The 19,117-nt window shown below is 34.8% G+C and overlaps 1 protein-coding gene across 1 annotated transcript; it reads left to right on the top strand.

Annotated features, from left to right (window-relative positions):
• The first annotated feature begins 3,711 nt into the window (after window positions 1-3,711).
• On the top strand, window positions 3,712-16,860 carry LOC132560021 (arrestin domain-containing protein 17-like). Its single transcript, XM_060224680.1, has 8 exons — window positions 3,712-3,772; window positions 4,619-4,861; window positions 6,784-6,906; window positions 8,699-8,922; window positions 10,551-10,733; window positions 12,951-13,160; window positions 14,528-14,708; window positions 16,051-16,860. The coding sequence occupies exons 2-8, from the start codon at window positions 4,747-4,749 to the stop codon at window positions 16,242-16,244; spliced, it is 1,230 nt and encodes a 409-aa protein (XP_060080663.1). The 5' UTR covers window positions 3,712-3,772; window positions 4,619-4,746; the 3' UTR covers window positions 16,245-16,860.
• Window positions 16,861-19,117: the final 2,257 nt, after the last annotated feature.

Raw genomic sequence — 19,117 nt, 5'->3', positions numbered from 1 at the left:
TCGATAATGTCATTGTGTATTTATTAGTATAATACAAATTATGTGTGTGTAAAGTCGATAGGGTTGTGCTGATAAGGCTGGGTTTTTATACAGAACATATTACTTATTCATTGAAATACCTAACACACCGCGGTCAACTGACTCCATTTTTATTCGATCATTATTAATGCAAAGTTTCGGTAATACGAACACAAATTGGGTCAATTTAGTTTGTGTTTCATGTTTTAATTTGATCTAAACATAAAACAAAAAACCGCTGGAAGTATTACTTATCGATTTGTGATCGGTTATATATTTCCAGAACAGCTCTCATGATATCAAAATCGATTAAATTCCATACCATTTATAAATAATACAATATGATACACTCAGATGACAGACACATGTTTTCCTCAATTCCAGGCGTTCAACCAACACCGGATTGACAATATTTTCAAACCAGTTGGAACAAGGAAAACAGAGTAACGCATTTTTTTCACTTACACAAAGCATTCGATATAGCATGAATTGTCATTGCGGTAAAACTTGGGGACTTTTTGTCATTTTCATTTTTCTGAAGCTGTAATTTGAAGACAAGTGCCCGAGAAATATTACCAAAACAAAATGTAAACAAGAGAATACCTTTGGATTCATATATGTATGGCAAATGTGATTTACGGTACGATAAATGCCACCCAGCTTGTCACCGTCACAACGCTATCACCATAAGACAAGCGACATGCGTAGGAAATGCAATAGATAAGGAACTGTCTGGCATTAACGGTCGATATAAATGACAAACATAATAACCATATCAGAATATTGCCGAAGCGTATTATAGGTTCATATAGCGTACTGCTTCCACAGAAAGCGCATGTTAAAACTCGTTATTTTATATAAGTCGCTCTTTCAGATAACATAAATGTAGAGTATTTTGATGAAAAGGAGTATTTTTCGTGCCAATTAGTTATAAAGTTACCTTTCCACGCAGGAGTGTAGTTACCATGTCGGTAACGCCTTATGGGCAGTTGCATGGTTCTGAAAACACTGATATCACATACTGAACGTTTACGATCTTCTTGAAATCACGGACTGAGTTACCCTCGCACCCTTCCTCATCTTCATTAATTACGTTTATCTATCTTATTTATGTATTTAACTATAAATACTTATATATTACTGTATCTCAAATGTGTCTATCCCCGATGTTTATTAAAGATTCCCCCAGCGGACGTGAAAAAGTATGGGGTCATCCACCCGACCTCATAGGTTTTCTGCAGGTATTCATTAAGACCCGGATATTGACAACGGATAACGACTAATGAAATTAAACGACATGACGTTCAATTTCAGCACAAATCTCTCAGCACAAGTGTCTGCTGAACTTTCGATTATATGCATATTATAAAGGTAACTGATTCTTAAGCTAGTTTTAAAAGCGTTCCGTTCATTTTTTCCTTAAATAAATCAAACATTTAACTCAAATCAACATCATACACAGGTTTAGACTACGGTCCATATATATGTAAATACATATTCAATGGACCGTGAGTAAGGAATCCGTGCGAGTCCCTGCATGAGTGTATTTTTTTTTTTATTTTACCATTTAATGATTGTCATATGACGTCTCTAAATATCTAATACGAGTGCCCTGAAATTCTAGTTCCAAATAATATTGCCGGTAGTGATATGAATAAACAACATGTTAAAGAAAACAGAACGCATGTCAGTAAATATATTATACAAATAGGTATATCGAATTTTAAACCAATAGTTTGTTTAGTCCGCATGCTCGAGGGACAAGTAAATAGAGCACTTTAGCTAGGATGTGTGAAGCTCAAACAGATCTAGAAAAGCAACCTTTAGGAAACAATAGCAGAATATTAACACGGAATTATGCCAGAAATTCGAACTTCAGTAAAGAACACTTGTAGATAAATTTATTCATTTATTTTCCTTTTTACTGAATGAAATAGAAATGTGCTGCAACGGAGAAATATTTTGATTACATAATGGTGTCCTTTAATACCAATATACTATACAAGAATCATTCTACTTTAGTATTGTGGTAAACTGAAGATAGATTTACACGCGAGGGAAGCGAGATACATAAACGTGGTTAAGAACTGAGGTAGATTTTGACGCCATTTGATAATAAAATCCATAACCTGGCTTCTTTATACCTGTATACTGACTAGGATTTGGTGATCGGCTTCTCCAAATACATAATTATAACTTTAAAGGCAACATATCTATGTTTCGTGTAATTTACAAAATCTAGTGACATTTTGCAAACCAACTAAATTTACAAGCACCTGAAAGACTATTTATAAAATTACTGTAATATGTACATTTGTATAGAAAATATGATAAACTTTTGAGAGGCGAAAAAATATCGGACTGCGCAAGAGTGGTGTCACATGGGAGACGACAGAAAATCTGGAAATCCTTTTATTCAGAAGATTATGAAAGCCTTTTTGACTGAAACGAAATGTAACCAGTAATTAATAATTATCTGCTGGAGATTAGACCACCGTTCTGCCGGAAATAGCAATCATTATCATCTGTCTCTATACTTCCTCAGTTGCCTACAAGGTTTAAAACGGGTATGGTGCTTTATCGTTACGGAGCACCAAACTCAGTTCATCGCCATCGTCTATTAAATACGTGACCAATGACGACAGATAAACATGCATTGGAGTCATTGTGTCTAAATATAGAACATTTACGTCTAGAAGGTGGTGTATTCAACGTGAATGTTTTAGATTTCGATTAAAACTGCGAAATTTACAAGTTAAATGCAAAACAAAAGATAAATCAAATGACTTGATCACCTTTTATGATTCTGAAGTTACTACGGACGTTCAGATGATATCTATCATATCTCCAACACTATCAAGTAGGACTCTATGTGACTAGCGCTATCATGTCAAACTGTCATGTTTTAGAAAGTAATTGTTGCAATTAATGTGTATGAATATGAATAATTAAGTTAAACGACACTCGTCAAAAATACAAGTTTATTAAATATGTGTATTGAAAGAAAAAAAATAACATTATGATGTCTGTGGATGAGATCGAACGTGCGACTCCGTGCAAATTCTATTAATGTGGAAGTAACGTTTCTTTTTTTAATCATTCAAGCGTTTTTGGTCCCAATTATAGGGCCCCGGGGGTTGGGTTCCCGAGGTTCGTTACAAAGCATGTAATAGTATCATATATTAGATAACAGCCATTGACACATTTTACGCAGTCACTTATAATATATTCATTTCACACTATATGGAGTTTAAGTATTAAAATGCATTAACACGAAGCATGAAAAAGCAAAATTTTGACAAGTTACAGAACTCATTACGCACAAACGACAAGTAACATTTTACTCTCTGTACTATAGACACTGATAAAGAAAGCATCTACATCTGCATCAGCACTGAACATTTTTTTTTTAATAATTCATTGTTTATTTTACTTTATTAAAGTTGAATAACGCAGTTGAATTAAGAAGTAATTTAAAGAGACATTAAACAACAGGTTCAAATAAGAAATATTCATATATTTAGACTCTTTTTCAATTTATATTATTGTTTTGTATATATTCGAAAAGATGGTTTCAAATAACGGTGCTGCACAATGTAAGGGAGGTAACTCCAATATAAAATATGTTTTACATTAAATGCACTTCCGGTTCTTGGTAAAACAAGAAACAGATATCTGACAGATGCTGTCATTATTGATACGATGCTGACCTGGTGATAGATTGGATTTATTTCTCATTCATCGTTTTAAAAAGGTAATAATCGCTTTCGGTTTAGATAGGATGTGGTCGGAGTCATTTGTAATTGTTTACATGTTGCTCGACCTGCACTGCTCTGCTGAAAATGGGGCATACAAAACAGACTGTTAACTGTGTCAGCTTACAAACAGGGTATAATGAACTTAGACAAGGAATATTTTTATAGGTCTATCTAGATCAGTACTTTTTATAACAACCATCATCTGTGGACCAAATGTGTACATTATGTAATGAATTAAAAATCAAGAATTGGTCATAAGATTTTCAATGTTTTTGGAAAATAAAAGACGCGATATGTGAAGTATGAGCAAGCTGTATATGTAGGAGTCGGCTTCATGTAAAACGCTTTATTACAACTGTAATGTAAGTGGACCCTTGATATACAGTACATTTGTACATTGTAACTACATGTATAGCTGTACACACACACACACACACACACACACACACATATATAATTATAATATAAATGTAGCACTGTATTACATGTGAAACAACATCACTAAAACGAAACAAGACCCATGGAGGTGGTCACTTAAAATGGTCCTTTCCGTGGTTCGTCATCCATCCATCTGTTCTTTAAAATAATTCTTGTGGTCGCCATTTTTCAAATCCCACATGAAGGTATACCCATTAATCCCTAGTTGTGCCTTTTTGATTTTAGACTTGATCAGAAAAAAACAAAATGGCTGACAGATGGCCATCGTAGATTTTCACAATGAAAATATGTTATTTCTATTTCTTGAGAAGGACTGAACTAATTTCTCAAACTTAACATGTAGCAAGATAAATCAAATAGATCTTTATATTTCCTAGAATTGTAAGTTTCTGTTACCATTTCAGGTTTGGTCACGAAAGAGACATTTATCTAGTAATGATGTGATCCTGTGAGATTGGATGTTGTTCTGTATTGAGGTTGGAAGCTGTGCCTAAAAGATTGGATGCTGTATAAGAAACACTGAACACTAGCCATGAAGCTGACTCTGTTTGACATTAAGTTTGAGAACCAGCAAGGGGTTTTCAACGCTGGCTGTGAAATCATCGGAAACATTATCATCAATTTGGAAAGACCCATGAAAATGAGACGTAAGAACATTTTCTTAAATTAGCAATAGCTACCTTTCCTGATCTTATTTGTAGAAATATTTTTAGTGTGAATAAATAAACAGTATAATGTACCATAACACTGTAAAAAAATTTCTTGATGAATATGTGTGAAGCTTTGGGCTACAGTAGGCCTGTCATTGCATGAAAAAAACATGTAGCAATTTATCATTCACACTCACCTATTCACTTATGGATTCTCCAATGTAATATTTTTAGCCACCATCATCATATGGTGGACTATTCAAATCACTCTGCGACCATGGTCCTTGGTCTGCCCATCATCTGCGTCCGTTCATAAACAGTTTTTGTTACTGCCTTTTTCTTGAGAAATAATGGACAGATCTTTCTCAAATTGCATATGTAGGCCCCCCTTGGTCCCAAGTTGTGCCCATTTGATTTTGGGACTGAAAAAAAAAAGACGAAACGGCTGACAGACAGCCATCTTGGATTTTTTCAATGAAGTTCATTGTTGCTATTTCTTGATAAATAAGAAATTGATCTCTCTCTCTCAAATTTCATATGTAGGTTCCCCTTGGTCTCTAGGTGTGCCCATATTATTTTGAGACTGATCAGAAAAACCAAAATGGTGGAAAGGTGGCCATCTTGGATTTTGACTTTGAAAGTTTGTTATCACTATCTCTTGAGAAATGCTGGATAGATCTTTCATAAATTTCATATGTAGGTTCCCCCTTGGTCCCTAGTTGTGCCCATTTGATTTTGGGACTAATCACAAAAACAAAATGGCCGACAGACAGTCATTTTAGATTTTGACTTTGAAAGGTTGTGATCGCTGTTTTTGAGAACTACAGTCTAGATCTTTGTCAAATTTCATGTGTATGCTTTCCTTGATCCCTAGTTGTGCCTGTTTGGTTTTGGAACAGATCAGAAAAAAAAAATGGCCCACAAGCGGCCATCTTGGATTTTGACTTCAAAAGTTGATCACTTTTTCTTGAGAACTACTTAAATTGTATAGATTCATTTAGGTCCCTAGTTGTGCCTGTTTGAGTTTGGGACTGATGAGAAAAATATATTGCTGACAGGCAACCATCTTGGATTTTGCGTAAAGATTATTATTGCTATTTTTTATGAAGTACTGAATGGATATCTCTCAAATTTCATGCATATGTTCCCTTTGGTCTCTTCTTGTGCTTGTTGGATTTTGGGACTGATCAGAAGAAACAAGAGGTTCTGGGTTCGATTCCTTGCAGAGGCATTGAAATAAATAATGACCTCTGTGACATCTTATGCTAACAAATGTTCCAAACAGGATGCAATATGAGGACATTCAGAAGAAACAAAATTTGTGGATTGATTTGATGTTAAGTCCACACTGACATTCAATGCAACCACAATTGACAGTTTGACTTTAACCCTGTGTTACATGGTGTCTTGCTGTACACTTACTCAAAGTTACACACTCAATCATTACTGAAGAGCTGTTGTGCATACACTGACGATAATACAGTAGTCAAAGGGTATCAGGATTATTTCAATGGCAGAATAGATCAGATGTATATTTAATCCTTAGTGCTTTGTGTACGGTATATGTTACTAGTAGGATCTTCCCTGGAGTGTTTGAATATAAAATAAAATCTTCTGAAACTTGTTTTATAAAATCTCACTGGGAATGACAACTCATACATGATCCTATGTTTATCAAGTGTTGGAGGTATTGATATAGAGGTAGCTTTTAGTTAATTTTCTTAACTTGTTCTTGTCTGCACCTGATGAAAACTGTTCCCCCTCAAAGGTTAAGAAATGAAATGTTGTAGCAGTTACCTGTGATAACTGAGTTATCAATATTTTTACTTTTAATCCTGCATGACTGAACAGTATGACTTAACTGAATATTAAGCTGATAATTTGGGATTAAATGCTTCTTTGACTATTTTCTTTTTCAGGAATAACAATCTATTTTGAGGGGAAAGGAAAAGCCTTTTGGGATGTCCGTTCAGGGAAACACACCACGAAATATAGAGGCCATGAAAATTATCTCAACCATACCATTCTGGTGTTTGGATCAGGTAATTACAAAATACATGACTTCTGTGATGTCTTCCTAGCAAAGAATGTCTATAGATTCCTTGTTATGTGATAGGATTGATCGCCTGAGAATCATCAACATCCATTTCTGTATACAAAACTTGTTATAAGACTAGATGTTGTTGTATAGTTGTCAGCATCCAGAGGTGTTTAATTATACTTTATTATCTGTCATCAAAGAAAACAAAACTACATGCCCACTAAATATTTAACATAGATCAAAATTCAAGGAAATCTACCGTATGTTATATTCTTGTATACACAGACACCAGTTTCTAGACATCTGTGAAAGTTAATCACTAAATATTTAACATAGATCAAAATTCAAGGAAATCTACCGTATGTTATATTCTTGTATACACAGACACCAGTTTCTAGACATCTGTGAAAGTTAATCACCGTGAACAAACTCAAACTTGAACAACTGCAAAATATGAACTGCTGCGAAATCAAATAACTATACAGTCATTTTATCAAAATCATTTTGGTTTGATATCTATTATCTTTTTTCTAAGTAAGGACATGATATTATAATTTGTATATAATCTGGATGATATATCATCATATACAAGAATGTCATTTGTAATAACAAACATATTCATAAAATCAAGTGTAAATTTTTCAAACCAATTAATTCATGTAACTTAAATTGACCCAGAATTGAAGAAATCAATCAAGCGTGCAAGATTTCAAAATTTTCAGTCATCATTCGTAACAAATTTAAAAAAAAATTATTTTCTATGCATATTAGCAGTAATTTTATTTTAGTGCTTTAAGTACTGTAAGCATTGCCCTAAGATGTTACTTTGGTGCTTTAAGTACTGTAAGCATTGCCCTGAGATGTTATTTTAGCTTTAAGTGCTGTAAGCATTGCCCTGAGATATTACTTTGGTGCTTTAAGTACTGTAAGCATTGCCCTAAGATGTTACTTTGGTGCTTTAAGTACTGTAAGCATTGCCCTGAGATGTTATTTTAGCTTTAAGTGCTGTAAGCATTGCCCTGAGATATTACTTTGGTGCTTTAAGTACTGTAAGCATTGCCCTGAGATGTTATTTTAGCTTTAAGTACTGTAAGCATTGCCCTGAGATGTTATTTTAGCTTTAAGTACTGTAAGCATTGCCCTGAGGTATCACTTTGGTGCTTTAAGTACTTTAAGCATTGCCCTGAGATGTTATTTTAGCTTTAAGTACTGTAAGCATTGCCCTTAGATATTAATTTGGTGCTTTAAGTACTGTAAGCATTGCCCTTAGATATTACTTTGGTGCTTTAAGTACTGTAAGCATTGCCCTTAGATATTAATTTGGTGCTTTAAGTACTGTAAGCATTGCCCTGAGATATTACTTTGGTGCTTTAAGTACTGTAAGCATTGCCCTGAGATATTACTTTGGTGCTTTAAGTACTGTAAGCATTGCCCTGAGATATTACTTTGGTGCTTTAAGTACTGTAAGCATTGCCCTGAGATATTACTTTGGTGCTTTAAGTACTGTAAGCATTGCCCTGAGATATTACTTTGGTGCTTTAAGTACTGTAAGCATTGCCCTGAGATATTATTTTGGTGCTTAAAGTACTGTAAGCATTGCCCTGAGATATTTTGGTGTTACACTTTCTCTGTGTTGCTTTCATTCCAATGAGTTTGGTTGCCCAAATTCGTCATTTGTCAGGAAGAAATAATTTGCTTAAGTTGGATTGCACCAAATGAAGCGTGAAAACTAGGTACTAAACAAGATATCTTCATTCTGTGTTTTAAGTGTGTTTGTTTTGTTTGTTATAAAGGACAAGGCTCAGAGAACGTTGTGGAACACCCTGCGGGACAACATGTGTACCCCTTCTCTCTCCATCTCCCGTCCACTGTACCATCTTCATTTGAGGGACGGCGTGGTTATGTACGCTACACTTGTAAGGCAAATATCGACCGACCTTGGAAATTTGACGAGAGTACTAAAAGAGCATTTACTGTCATCCGTCATTTGGACCTCAACACAATACCTAATATTTTGGTAGGTAACCTCATATTGTATCCCAAAGTTACACTTCAGACTTCAGAAAAATTAGAATTCTGACCGTTGCTCAGAAGCTCACCAGACGGACTTTGTCGCGTGCTAATCTGAACCTTTTAGAGACAGATCCTGCTAACTTTCTGCAGAGGTTTGTGACTATGGATGAAACGTAGGTAAATTTTTTCACCCCAGAGGCCAAACAACAGTCTAAACATTGAAAGCACCCTGATTGACCCCGCCAAAGAAGGCAAAGACTGTTCAATCAGCTGGAGATGTTATGGCCTCAGTTTTCTCGGATGCTGATGGTATTCTGATAATAGATATAAGCCCTTGTTCACAAGTCTGTTATTGCCATGGCTGCCATTTACAATTATGGCTTGGAATTGATCGAGCATCTATCTTATTAACCTGAGCTCACTCCATCAGACTTTCATCAATTCCCAAAGTTAAAAAAGGCCATTTCTGGTACCCACTTTCAGTTAGATGTCATATATGCAGTGGAGGATTTTCTGAACGGTCAAGAAAAGGACTTCCTTAAAAGTGGCATTGAGGCCCTTAAACATTGCTGTCAAAAGTGTGTAGATACTGAAGGGGATTATGTTGAAAAATAATGCAATATGTCCGCCAAAAGTCAAACCCATGAATATGAGGTTCACAACATATCCCTTGTACATAGGACCCCTGTTTTATACAGAGAATTTATGAAAGACCAATAAATACATACACATGTATTTATATTAGAATACTGTTATAAAAGTGTCAGTGTTTACTATGACTGTATGCTCACATGCTGTGTGTGTTATGTGATAATATCACCCACTCAAAAAAGTTCCTGATAATTGGAAGGGCAGCACCAGGAACAACTTAACATGTAAATTTACACATGTAGGAAAAAAGTATTCCTGTGATATTTTGTTTATTTTTTTTTACATGTAGTTTATACAGCTATAAATATGTGCTGTGTGATTATCTTAACTGTAGATATTGAAATCTGTCTGCTAAATGTTAATATAACACACGCTTTTTGAAATTACTTTTTTTTTTTTTTTTTTTTATAAATGAAATATTTGTCAAATACATTGTAGATATTGTTTCTTTTTATGATTTACAGGAAACTTACCAAAAGTGTTCAAAATGAAAATTTAATTTAGAGAAATATCAGTGTGCTTTGGTATTTTTTCTTAAAAAATGTAACAACTCAGCGAAACGCATGAATTTTCAGAAAATAATATTCACATAGCAGTATACCTGTTATGTAAAACGTTCAATAAAATTTAGGTGTGAAAATGTCAAGCCTTTACAACAACACAAAATTCATTGTGCATAGGAGAAAAAAAAATTTTTTTGGAAAAGGATGACAAATTTTGGTCTTAAGGAAAATCTTTCAGAAAAGATATGTTATAACAAAGATTTGCTGACATATTGACATCAAAAGACTTTGTTAATGTGACAGTAAAACTGCTGACAATGTTTTTGTGTGTAAATGTCCTAAATGAAGGCTAAAATTCATTGAAATTATCTTTAATCTCCCTGACTGTGAAGACAAGACATCTAATGTATTAGAACAAGGCTAACTGCTATATTACAGGATATTTTGTTGTTTACAAAAGTGATATTTTTCTTTAAAGATGCCATCGAGGGCTGTTGAGCAGGAAACAATTCAAGGATGTTGTTGTGAAGAAGGAAAGGTGAAGGTCACCTTGGCAATCAACAAGACCGGCTTCGTCCCAGGGGAACACCTTGTCTATGATATTGAAGTGGAAAATAATAGTGAGAATGCCATCTCCCACCTGAGCTTGGAACTAAGACAGGTCAGAACTATTCTGTCAGAAAAAAGGAAAATGAAATCAGGTGGCCATTTCTGGCTTAATGTCAGGAAACAAATAATGTTTAGTGTGCCTATTGAAAGGATGAAGGGATATATAGAGTGATCCCATCATAAGCCATGTGCCAGCTTTTAAAATTCTGCTGCAAGTTATGAAATGTTCTAGTACAAGATTAAATATATATATAGACATGTGTCTATATATGTTCAGACAGGGTGATGTGTTAATCATGAAATGTGTCTATATATGTTCAGACCGGGTGATGTTTTGTATCATGATGTGTGTCTATATATGTTCAGACCGGGTGATGTTTTGTATCATGATGTGTGTCTATATATGTTCAGACAGGGTGATGTGTTTATCATGAAATGTGTCTATATATGTTCAGACAGGGTGATGTGTTTATCATGAAATGTGTCTATATATGTTCAGACAGGGTGATGTGTTTATCATGAAATGTGTCTATATATGTTCAGACAGGGTGATGTGTTTATCATGAAATGTGTCTATATATGTTCAGACAGGGTGATGTGTTTATCATGAAATGTGTCTATATATGTTCAGACAGGGTGATGTGTTTATCATGAAATGTGTCTATATATGTTCAGACAGGGTGATGTTTTGTATCATGAAATGTGTCTATATATGATCAGACAGGGTGATGTGTTTATCATGAAATGTGTCTATCATGAAATGTGTCTATATATGTTCAGACCGGGTGATGTTTTGTATCATGAAATGTGTCTATATATGTTCAGACAGGGTGATGTGTTTATCATGAAATGTGTCTATATATGTTCAGACCGGGTGATGTTTTGTATCATGATGTGTGTCTATATATGTTCAGACCGGGTGATGTTTTGTATCATGAAATGTGTCTATATATGTTCAGACCGGGTGATGTGTTTATCATGAAATGTGTCTATATATGTTCAGACAGGGTGATGTTTTGTATCATGATGTGTGTCTATATATGTTCAGACCGGGTGATGTTTTGTATCATGATGTGTGTCTATATATGTTCAGACAGGGTGATGTGTTTATCATGAAATGTGTCTATATATGTTCAGACCGGGTGATGTTTTGTATCATGAAATGTGTCTATATATGTTCAGACCGGGTGATGTTTTGTATCATGAAATGTGTCTATATATGTTCAGACCGGGTGATGTTTTGTATCATGAAATGTGTCTATATATGTTCAGACAGTGTGATGTTTTGTATCATGATGTGTGTCTATATATGTTCAGACCGGGTGATGTTTTGTATCATGAAATGTGTCTATATATGTTCAGACCGGGTGATGTTTTGTATCATGAAATGTGTCTATATATGTTCAGACCGGGTGATGTTTTGTATCATGAAATGTGTCTATATATGTTCACACAGGGTGATGTTTTGTATCATGAAATGTGTCTATATATGTTCACACAGGGTGATGTTTTGTATCATGAAATGTGTCTATATATGTTCAGACCGGGTGATGTTTTGTATCATGAAATGTGTCTATATATGTTCAGACCGGGTGATGTTTTGTATCATGATGTGTGTCTATATATGTTCAGACAGGGTGATGTGTTTATCATGAAATGTGTCTATATATGTTCACACAGGGTGATGTTTTGTATCATGATGTGTGTCTATATATGTTCAGACAGGGTGATGTGTTTATCATGAAATGTGTCTATATATGTTCACACAGGGTGATGTTTTGTATCATGAAATGTGTCTATATATGTTCAGACCGGGTGATGTTTTGTATCATGAAATGTGTCTATATATGTTCAGACAGGGTGATGTGTTTATCATGAAATACGTCTATATATGATCAGACAGGGTGATGTGTTTATCATGATGTGTGTCTATATATGTTCAGACAGTGTGATGTTTTGTATCATGAAATGTGTCTATATATGTTCAGACAGGGTGATGTGTTTATCATGAAATGCGTCTATATATGATCAGACAGGGTGATGTGTTTATCATGAAATGTGTCTATATATGTTCAGACAGGGTGATGTGTTTATCATGAAATGCGTCTATATATGATCAGACAGGGTGATGTGTTTATCATGAAATGCGTCTATATATGTTCTGATTGATGCTTTAAACAGTCTTAGAATTAATACATTACTAAAAAATGTTTTTTTTTTTTTTTTTTACTAAATTCAAGTTAGAAATGAAGTTTGATCTATTTTGCAGGAAGCAACATACACTGGTTATTCTGACAGTCTGTTTTCCTCAGGGAATCCCCATTACCATCAGAAGGTAGACACCTTTAACCTTGTCAGCGGAAACTTGTCCATCCCCCAGGGAACGACCAAGGCCTTCCATCAGGCAGCCGTTATACCCTCCCTGCCACCATCAAAACTGGAGGGCTGTACCATTGTGGACATTTCCTACATTGTTGTGGTATGTAGTCAATATCTCATTATTTACGTTATTAAGTCTGTGTCTGGTAATAAGTCACCCATGGGTCCCTGGGCTTATTGCAGGGTAAGTGTATTATACTACAAGTGATGGATTTGCCTAAATATTCACTTTTGAAGTTTGAATGTCTAGATTTGATGTCAGTTTATTTTCTACAGTGATATGATATTAACTATACTACTGTAGTGAAAGACTAAGGAAACATATATGTCAAGGTCCATTGATTCAGATTGGTTTGTGCTTCCATTCGTCCATCACACTTATTTATGAAGTCCTACTGTTCCAGAGCGGACAAAGCTTTTATAGACTTTACTAATTTCCCAGAGGTTTACAATGTACTGTCTTACTGACAAATGTCCCTCAAATTCTAGGTCTTCAATGTATTGTCTTACTGACAAAGGTCCCTCAAATTCTAGGTCTACAATGTACTGTCTTACTGACAAAGGTCCCTCAAATTCTAGATCTACAATGTACTGTCTTACTGACAAAGGTCCCTCAAATTCTAGGTCTACAATGTACTGTCTTACTGACAAAGGTCCCTCAAATTCTAGGTCTACAATGTACTGTCTTACTGACAAAGGTCCCTCAAATTCTAGGTCTACAATGTACTGTCTTACTGACAATGGTCCCTCAAATTCTAGGTCTTCAATGTACTGTCTTACTGACAAAGGTCCCTCAAACTTGAGGTCTACAATGTACTGTCTTACTGACAAAGGTCCCTCAAATTCTAGGTCTACAATGTACTGTCTTACTGACAAAAGTCCCTCAAATTCTAGGTCTACAATGTATTGCCTTTCTGACAATGCTTGTCAGTTTGTTTTTTTTATTTCAGAGGTCACAGGTCAAGGTCACTTTTACTGAAGTCCTGATTATTCAGACACTCTGTCAACTTTCTTTCCTCAGTCTGAAGTCCATGTGCGGCATGCATGCCAATTTCTTTACACAATTTGCAGGCACAGGTCGCTTATTTCCTTAACTCTTTATAGGGCCAGAGTTCTTATATTCATCTTCTGCAAAGCATTATAGGAAAGGCGATAGAATGTCAAAATTATTACAAAAGTAAAAATAGAAAGTGATATGTGTGAGTTGTGTTTCTAGTTCTGAAAATCATGAAGCTTGAAATGGTATTGTAATATGTGTTGATTATCTGTTGAAGTTTGATTGAAGGCAAGACATGAAATTGAGGCAGAGCCACAATGAATGTAACCGTAAATGGAACATGCAATTATCTTAATATTCTTATGAGATTTCCTATAGGACAGAGAACACACAAACGTTTCGTGGAATGTTGGTAATGCTGAATGACTGCCTTCAATTATCATTGTAAAGAAAAATATTTTGTTTTCCAGCTGAAGGTCCCATGCGGTTGGTCAACTATAAAGATGATGCAAGCCATTATGATCGGGACAATTCCTGCCCGCCCTCCAGTCTTTACACCTCCTATGTTACCTTCAGCACCAGGAACAGATTTCTCTTCTATCAGCCCCAACCCAAGTGTGGAACCACCAGCATACTCTGCTCCAGATGCACGTATGTATTTGTTATAGCCCAGGGAAGGTACACTGAGTGTGTATCAATATTTGTGTTATAGCCCTGTCCTAGTACACTGAGTGTGTATCAATATTTCTGTTATAGCCCTGTCCTAGTACACTGAGTGTGTATCAATATTTGTGTTATAGTCCTGGCCTAGTACACTGAGTTTGTATCAATATTTGTGTTATAGCCCTGCCCTAGTACACTGAGTGTGTATCAATATTTGTGTTATAGCCCTGCCCTAGTACACTGAGTGTGAATCAATATTTCTGTTATAGCCCTGTCCTAGTACACTGAGTGTGAATCAATATTTCTGTTATAGCCCTGCCCTAGTACACTGAGTGTGTATCAATATTTCTGTTATAGCCCTGTCCTAGTACACTGAGTGTGTATCAATATTTCTGTTATAGCCCTGCCCTAGTACACAGAGTGTGTATCAATATTTGTGTTATAGCCCTGTCCTAGTACACTGAGTGTGTATCAATATTTCTGTTATAGCCCTGCCCTAGTACACTGAGTGTGAATCAATATTTCTGTTATAGCCCTGTCCTAGTACACTGAGTGTGAATCAATATTTGTGTTATAGCCCTGCCCTAGTACACTGAGTGTGTATCAATATTTCTGTTATAGCCCTGTCCTAGTACACTGAGTGTGTATCAATATTTCTGTTATAGCCCTGCCCTAGTACACAGAGTGTGTATCAATATTTGTGTTATAGCCCTGTCCTAGTACACTGAGTGTGTATCAATATTTCTGTTATAGCCCTGTCCTAGTACACTGAGTGTGAATCAATATTTCTGTTATAGTCCTGGCCTAGTACACTGAGTGTGTATCAATATTTCTGTTATAGCCCTGTCCTAGTACACTGAGTGTGAATCAATATTTCTGTTATAGTCCTGGCCTAGTACACTGAGTGTGTATCAATATTTGTGTTATAGCCCTGTCCTAGTACACTGAGTGTGAATCAATATTTCTGTTATAGTCCTGGCCTAGTACACTGAGTGTGTATCAATATTTCTGTTATAGTCCTGGCCTAGTACACTGAGTGTGAATCAATATTTCTGTTATAGTCCTGGCCTAGTACACTGAGTGTGTATCAATATTTGTGTTATAGCCCTGTCCTAGTACACTGAGTGTGTATCAATATTTGTGTTATAGCCCTGTCCTAGTACACTGAGTGTGTATCAATATTTCTGTTATAGCCCTGGCCTAGTACACTGAGTGTGTATCAATATTTCTGTTATAGCCCTGCCCTAGTACACTGTGTATAAGTACCAATACTTTTCTCTGTTGAAGCTTTGCCCATGTATGCTGAATGGTTACCAAATTTTTGTTGCAGCCCCACCCTCCTATGCTGAGTGTGTATTTGGTCGTGTGACTATCCAGGATGAGAATGATGATGAACATACAGGTGGAGAGAGTTCCTGGGCACCTGCCTACCCTTACTATGATTGGAGTCGCCATACCAACCAAACGTATGGAGGTGCACAAGCAACAGTGCCACAGATGGCGCCACCTGCTTATGACGAATAATGCCTATTAGATCACTTGTGTATTCGCATTTGTATTTTGCCTCACCTGTAAACTATCTTGAAAAAAAATTCAGATTATTTTTTATAGAAAATTTGTCCTAGCTACAATTATTGTAAGCAAACTGATGAGGTTTGGTTTACCAAATACTGAGCTACATTATTGCCTCCTGGGTAGAAGCTTTCCCGACTGTGTATGTAAAAAACAGATACTTACTGGATTTTTAAACTTGAGGCTTTCATGAAGCTGAAGGCAAGACATTAAAAAATCTCAGTCTTTAGCTGATTTTAAATTCTCCTACTTTACTGTCATACCATCATTGTATGAGATGTTTATTTTACACATTTTTTAAACCCCTAACAACCTTCCAAATGCTGGATAAGAGAAAAGTTGTACATTAAAATAATATAGTATAGTATGTTGCAGTTCTATGACATATATGTTGTAACATCTAATGTAAATAGGTAAAGACATTATTGTCTCCTACCCCGTACAGAGATATCCTCAATATTGTCTCCGCTATATCAGTAATCTATCTTTCATCAATGTCTTCCAGTTAAAGAGCATTAAATAACTATAAATCAGCATAATTTTCAAAGGTAAGAAAATTTGTGTTACATGTATACCATTGTAATTACAGCTGTAATTAGTTATACACTCCGTGTAATGTAATTACAGCTGTACTAAGTTATACACTCTGTGTAATGTAATTACAGCTGTACTTAATTATACACTCTGTGTAATGTAATTACAGCTGTACTTAGTTATACACTCTGTGTAATGTAATTACAGCTATACTTAATTATACACTCTGTGTAATGTAATTACAGCTGTACTTAGTTATACACTCTGTGTAATGTAATTACAGCTGTACTAAGTTATACACTCTGTGTAATGTAATTACAGCTATACTTAATTATACACTCTGTGTAATGTAATTACAGCTGTACTTAGTTATACACTCTGTGTAATGTAATTGCACCTATACTTAATTATACACTCTGTGTAATGTAATTACAGCTATACTTAATTATACACTCTGTGTAATGTAATTACAGCTGTACTTAGTTATACACTCTGTGTAATGTAATTACAGCTGTACTAAGTTATACGCTCTATGTAATGTAATTACAGCTGTACTTAGTTACACACTCTGTGTAATGTAATTACAGCTGTACTTAGTTATACACTCTGTGCAATGTAATTACAGCTGTAATTAATTATACTCTCTGTGTAATGTAATTACAGCTGTACTAAGTTATACACTCTGTGTAATGTAATTACAGCTATACTTAATTATACACTCTGTGTAATGTAATTACAGCTGTACTAAGTTATACGCTCTATGTAATGTAATTACAGCTGTACTTAGTTACACACTCTGTGTAATGTAATTACAGCTATACTTAATTATACACTCTGTGTAATGTAATTACAGCTGTACTTAGTTATACACTCTGTGTAATGTAATTACAGCTGTACTAAGTTATACGCTCTATGTAATGTAATTACAGCTGTACTTAGTTACACACTCTGTGTAATATAATTACAGCTGTACTTAGTTATACACTCTGTGCAATGTAATTACAGCTGTAATTAATTATACTCTCTGTGTAATGTAATTACAGCTGTACTTAATTATACACTTTAATGTAATTACAGCTGCACTTAATTATACACTCTGTGTAATGTAATTACAGCTGTACTTAGTTATACACTCTGTGTAATGTAATTACAGCTGTACTTAGTTATACACCCTGTGTAATGTAATTACAGCTGTACTTAGTTATACACTCTGTGTAATGTAATTACAGCTGTACTTAATTATACACCCTGTGTAATGTAATTACAGCTGTACTTAGTTATACACTCTGTGTAATGTAATTACAGCTGTACTTAGTTATACACTCTGTGTAATGTAATTACAGCTGTACTTAGTTATACACTCTGTGTAATGTAATTACAGCTGTACTTAGTTATACACTCTGTGTAATGTAATTACAGCTGTACTTAGTTATACACCCTGTGTAATGTAATTACAGCTGTACTTAGTTATACACCCTATGTAATGTAATTACAGCTGTACTTAGTTATACTCTCTGTGTAATGAAATTACAGCTGTACTTAGTTATACACTCTGTGTAATGTAATTACAGCTGTACTTAGTTATACACTCTGTGTAATGTAATTACAGCTGTACTTAGTTATACACTCTGTGTAATGTAATTACAGCTGTACTTAGTTATACACTCTGTGTAATGTAATTACAGCTGTACTTAGTTATACACTCTGTGTAATGTAATTACAGCTGTACTTAGTTATACGCTCTGTGTAATGTAATTACAGCTGTACTTAGTTACACACTCTGTGTAATGTAATTACAGCTGTACTTAATTACACACTCTGTGTAATGTAATTACAGCTGTACTTAGTTATACACTCTGTGTAATGTAATTACAGCTGTACTTAGTTATACACTCTGTGTAATGTAATTACAGCTGTACTTAGTTATACACTCTGTGTAATGTAATTACAGCTGTAATTAATTATACTCTCTGTGTAATGTAATTACAGCTGTACTTAGTTATACACTCTGTGTAATGTAATTACAGCTGTACTTAGTTATACACTCTGTGTAATGTAATTACAGCTGTACTTAGTTATACACTCTGTGTAATGTAATTACAGCTGTACTTAGTTATACACTCTGTGTAATGTAATTACAGCTGTAATTAATTACAAATGTACAGATTTAAAGCTATTAACATTATAGGTACCATTTTATCAGGTTAGTGTAATGTAGTATTATTTACAGTTAAAAGCAACATTATAAATGGACGTAGAACAAAAAATATATCTATATATATCTGTCAGTA

The sequence above is a fragment of the Ylistrum balloti genome, unplaced genomic scaffold, assembly GCF_031769215.1.
Source record: "Ylistrum balloti isolate Yb309-2 unplaced genomic scaffold, AGI_CSIRO_Ybal_v1 Utg371002, whole genome shotgun sequence".
Lineage (NCBI taxonomy): Eukaryota > Metazoa > Mollusca > Bivalvia > Pectinida > Pectinidae > Ylistrum > Ylistrum balloti.
Note: the sequence above shows the minus strand (reverse complement) of the source record. Positions and strands in the feature narration are given on the sequence as shown.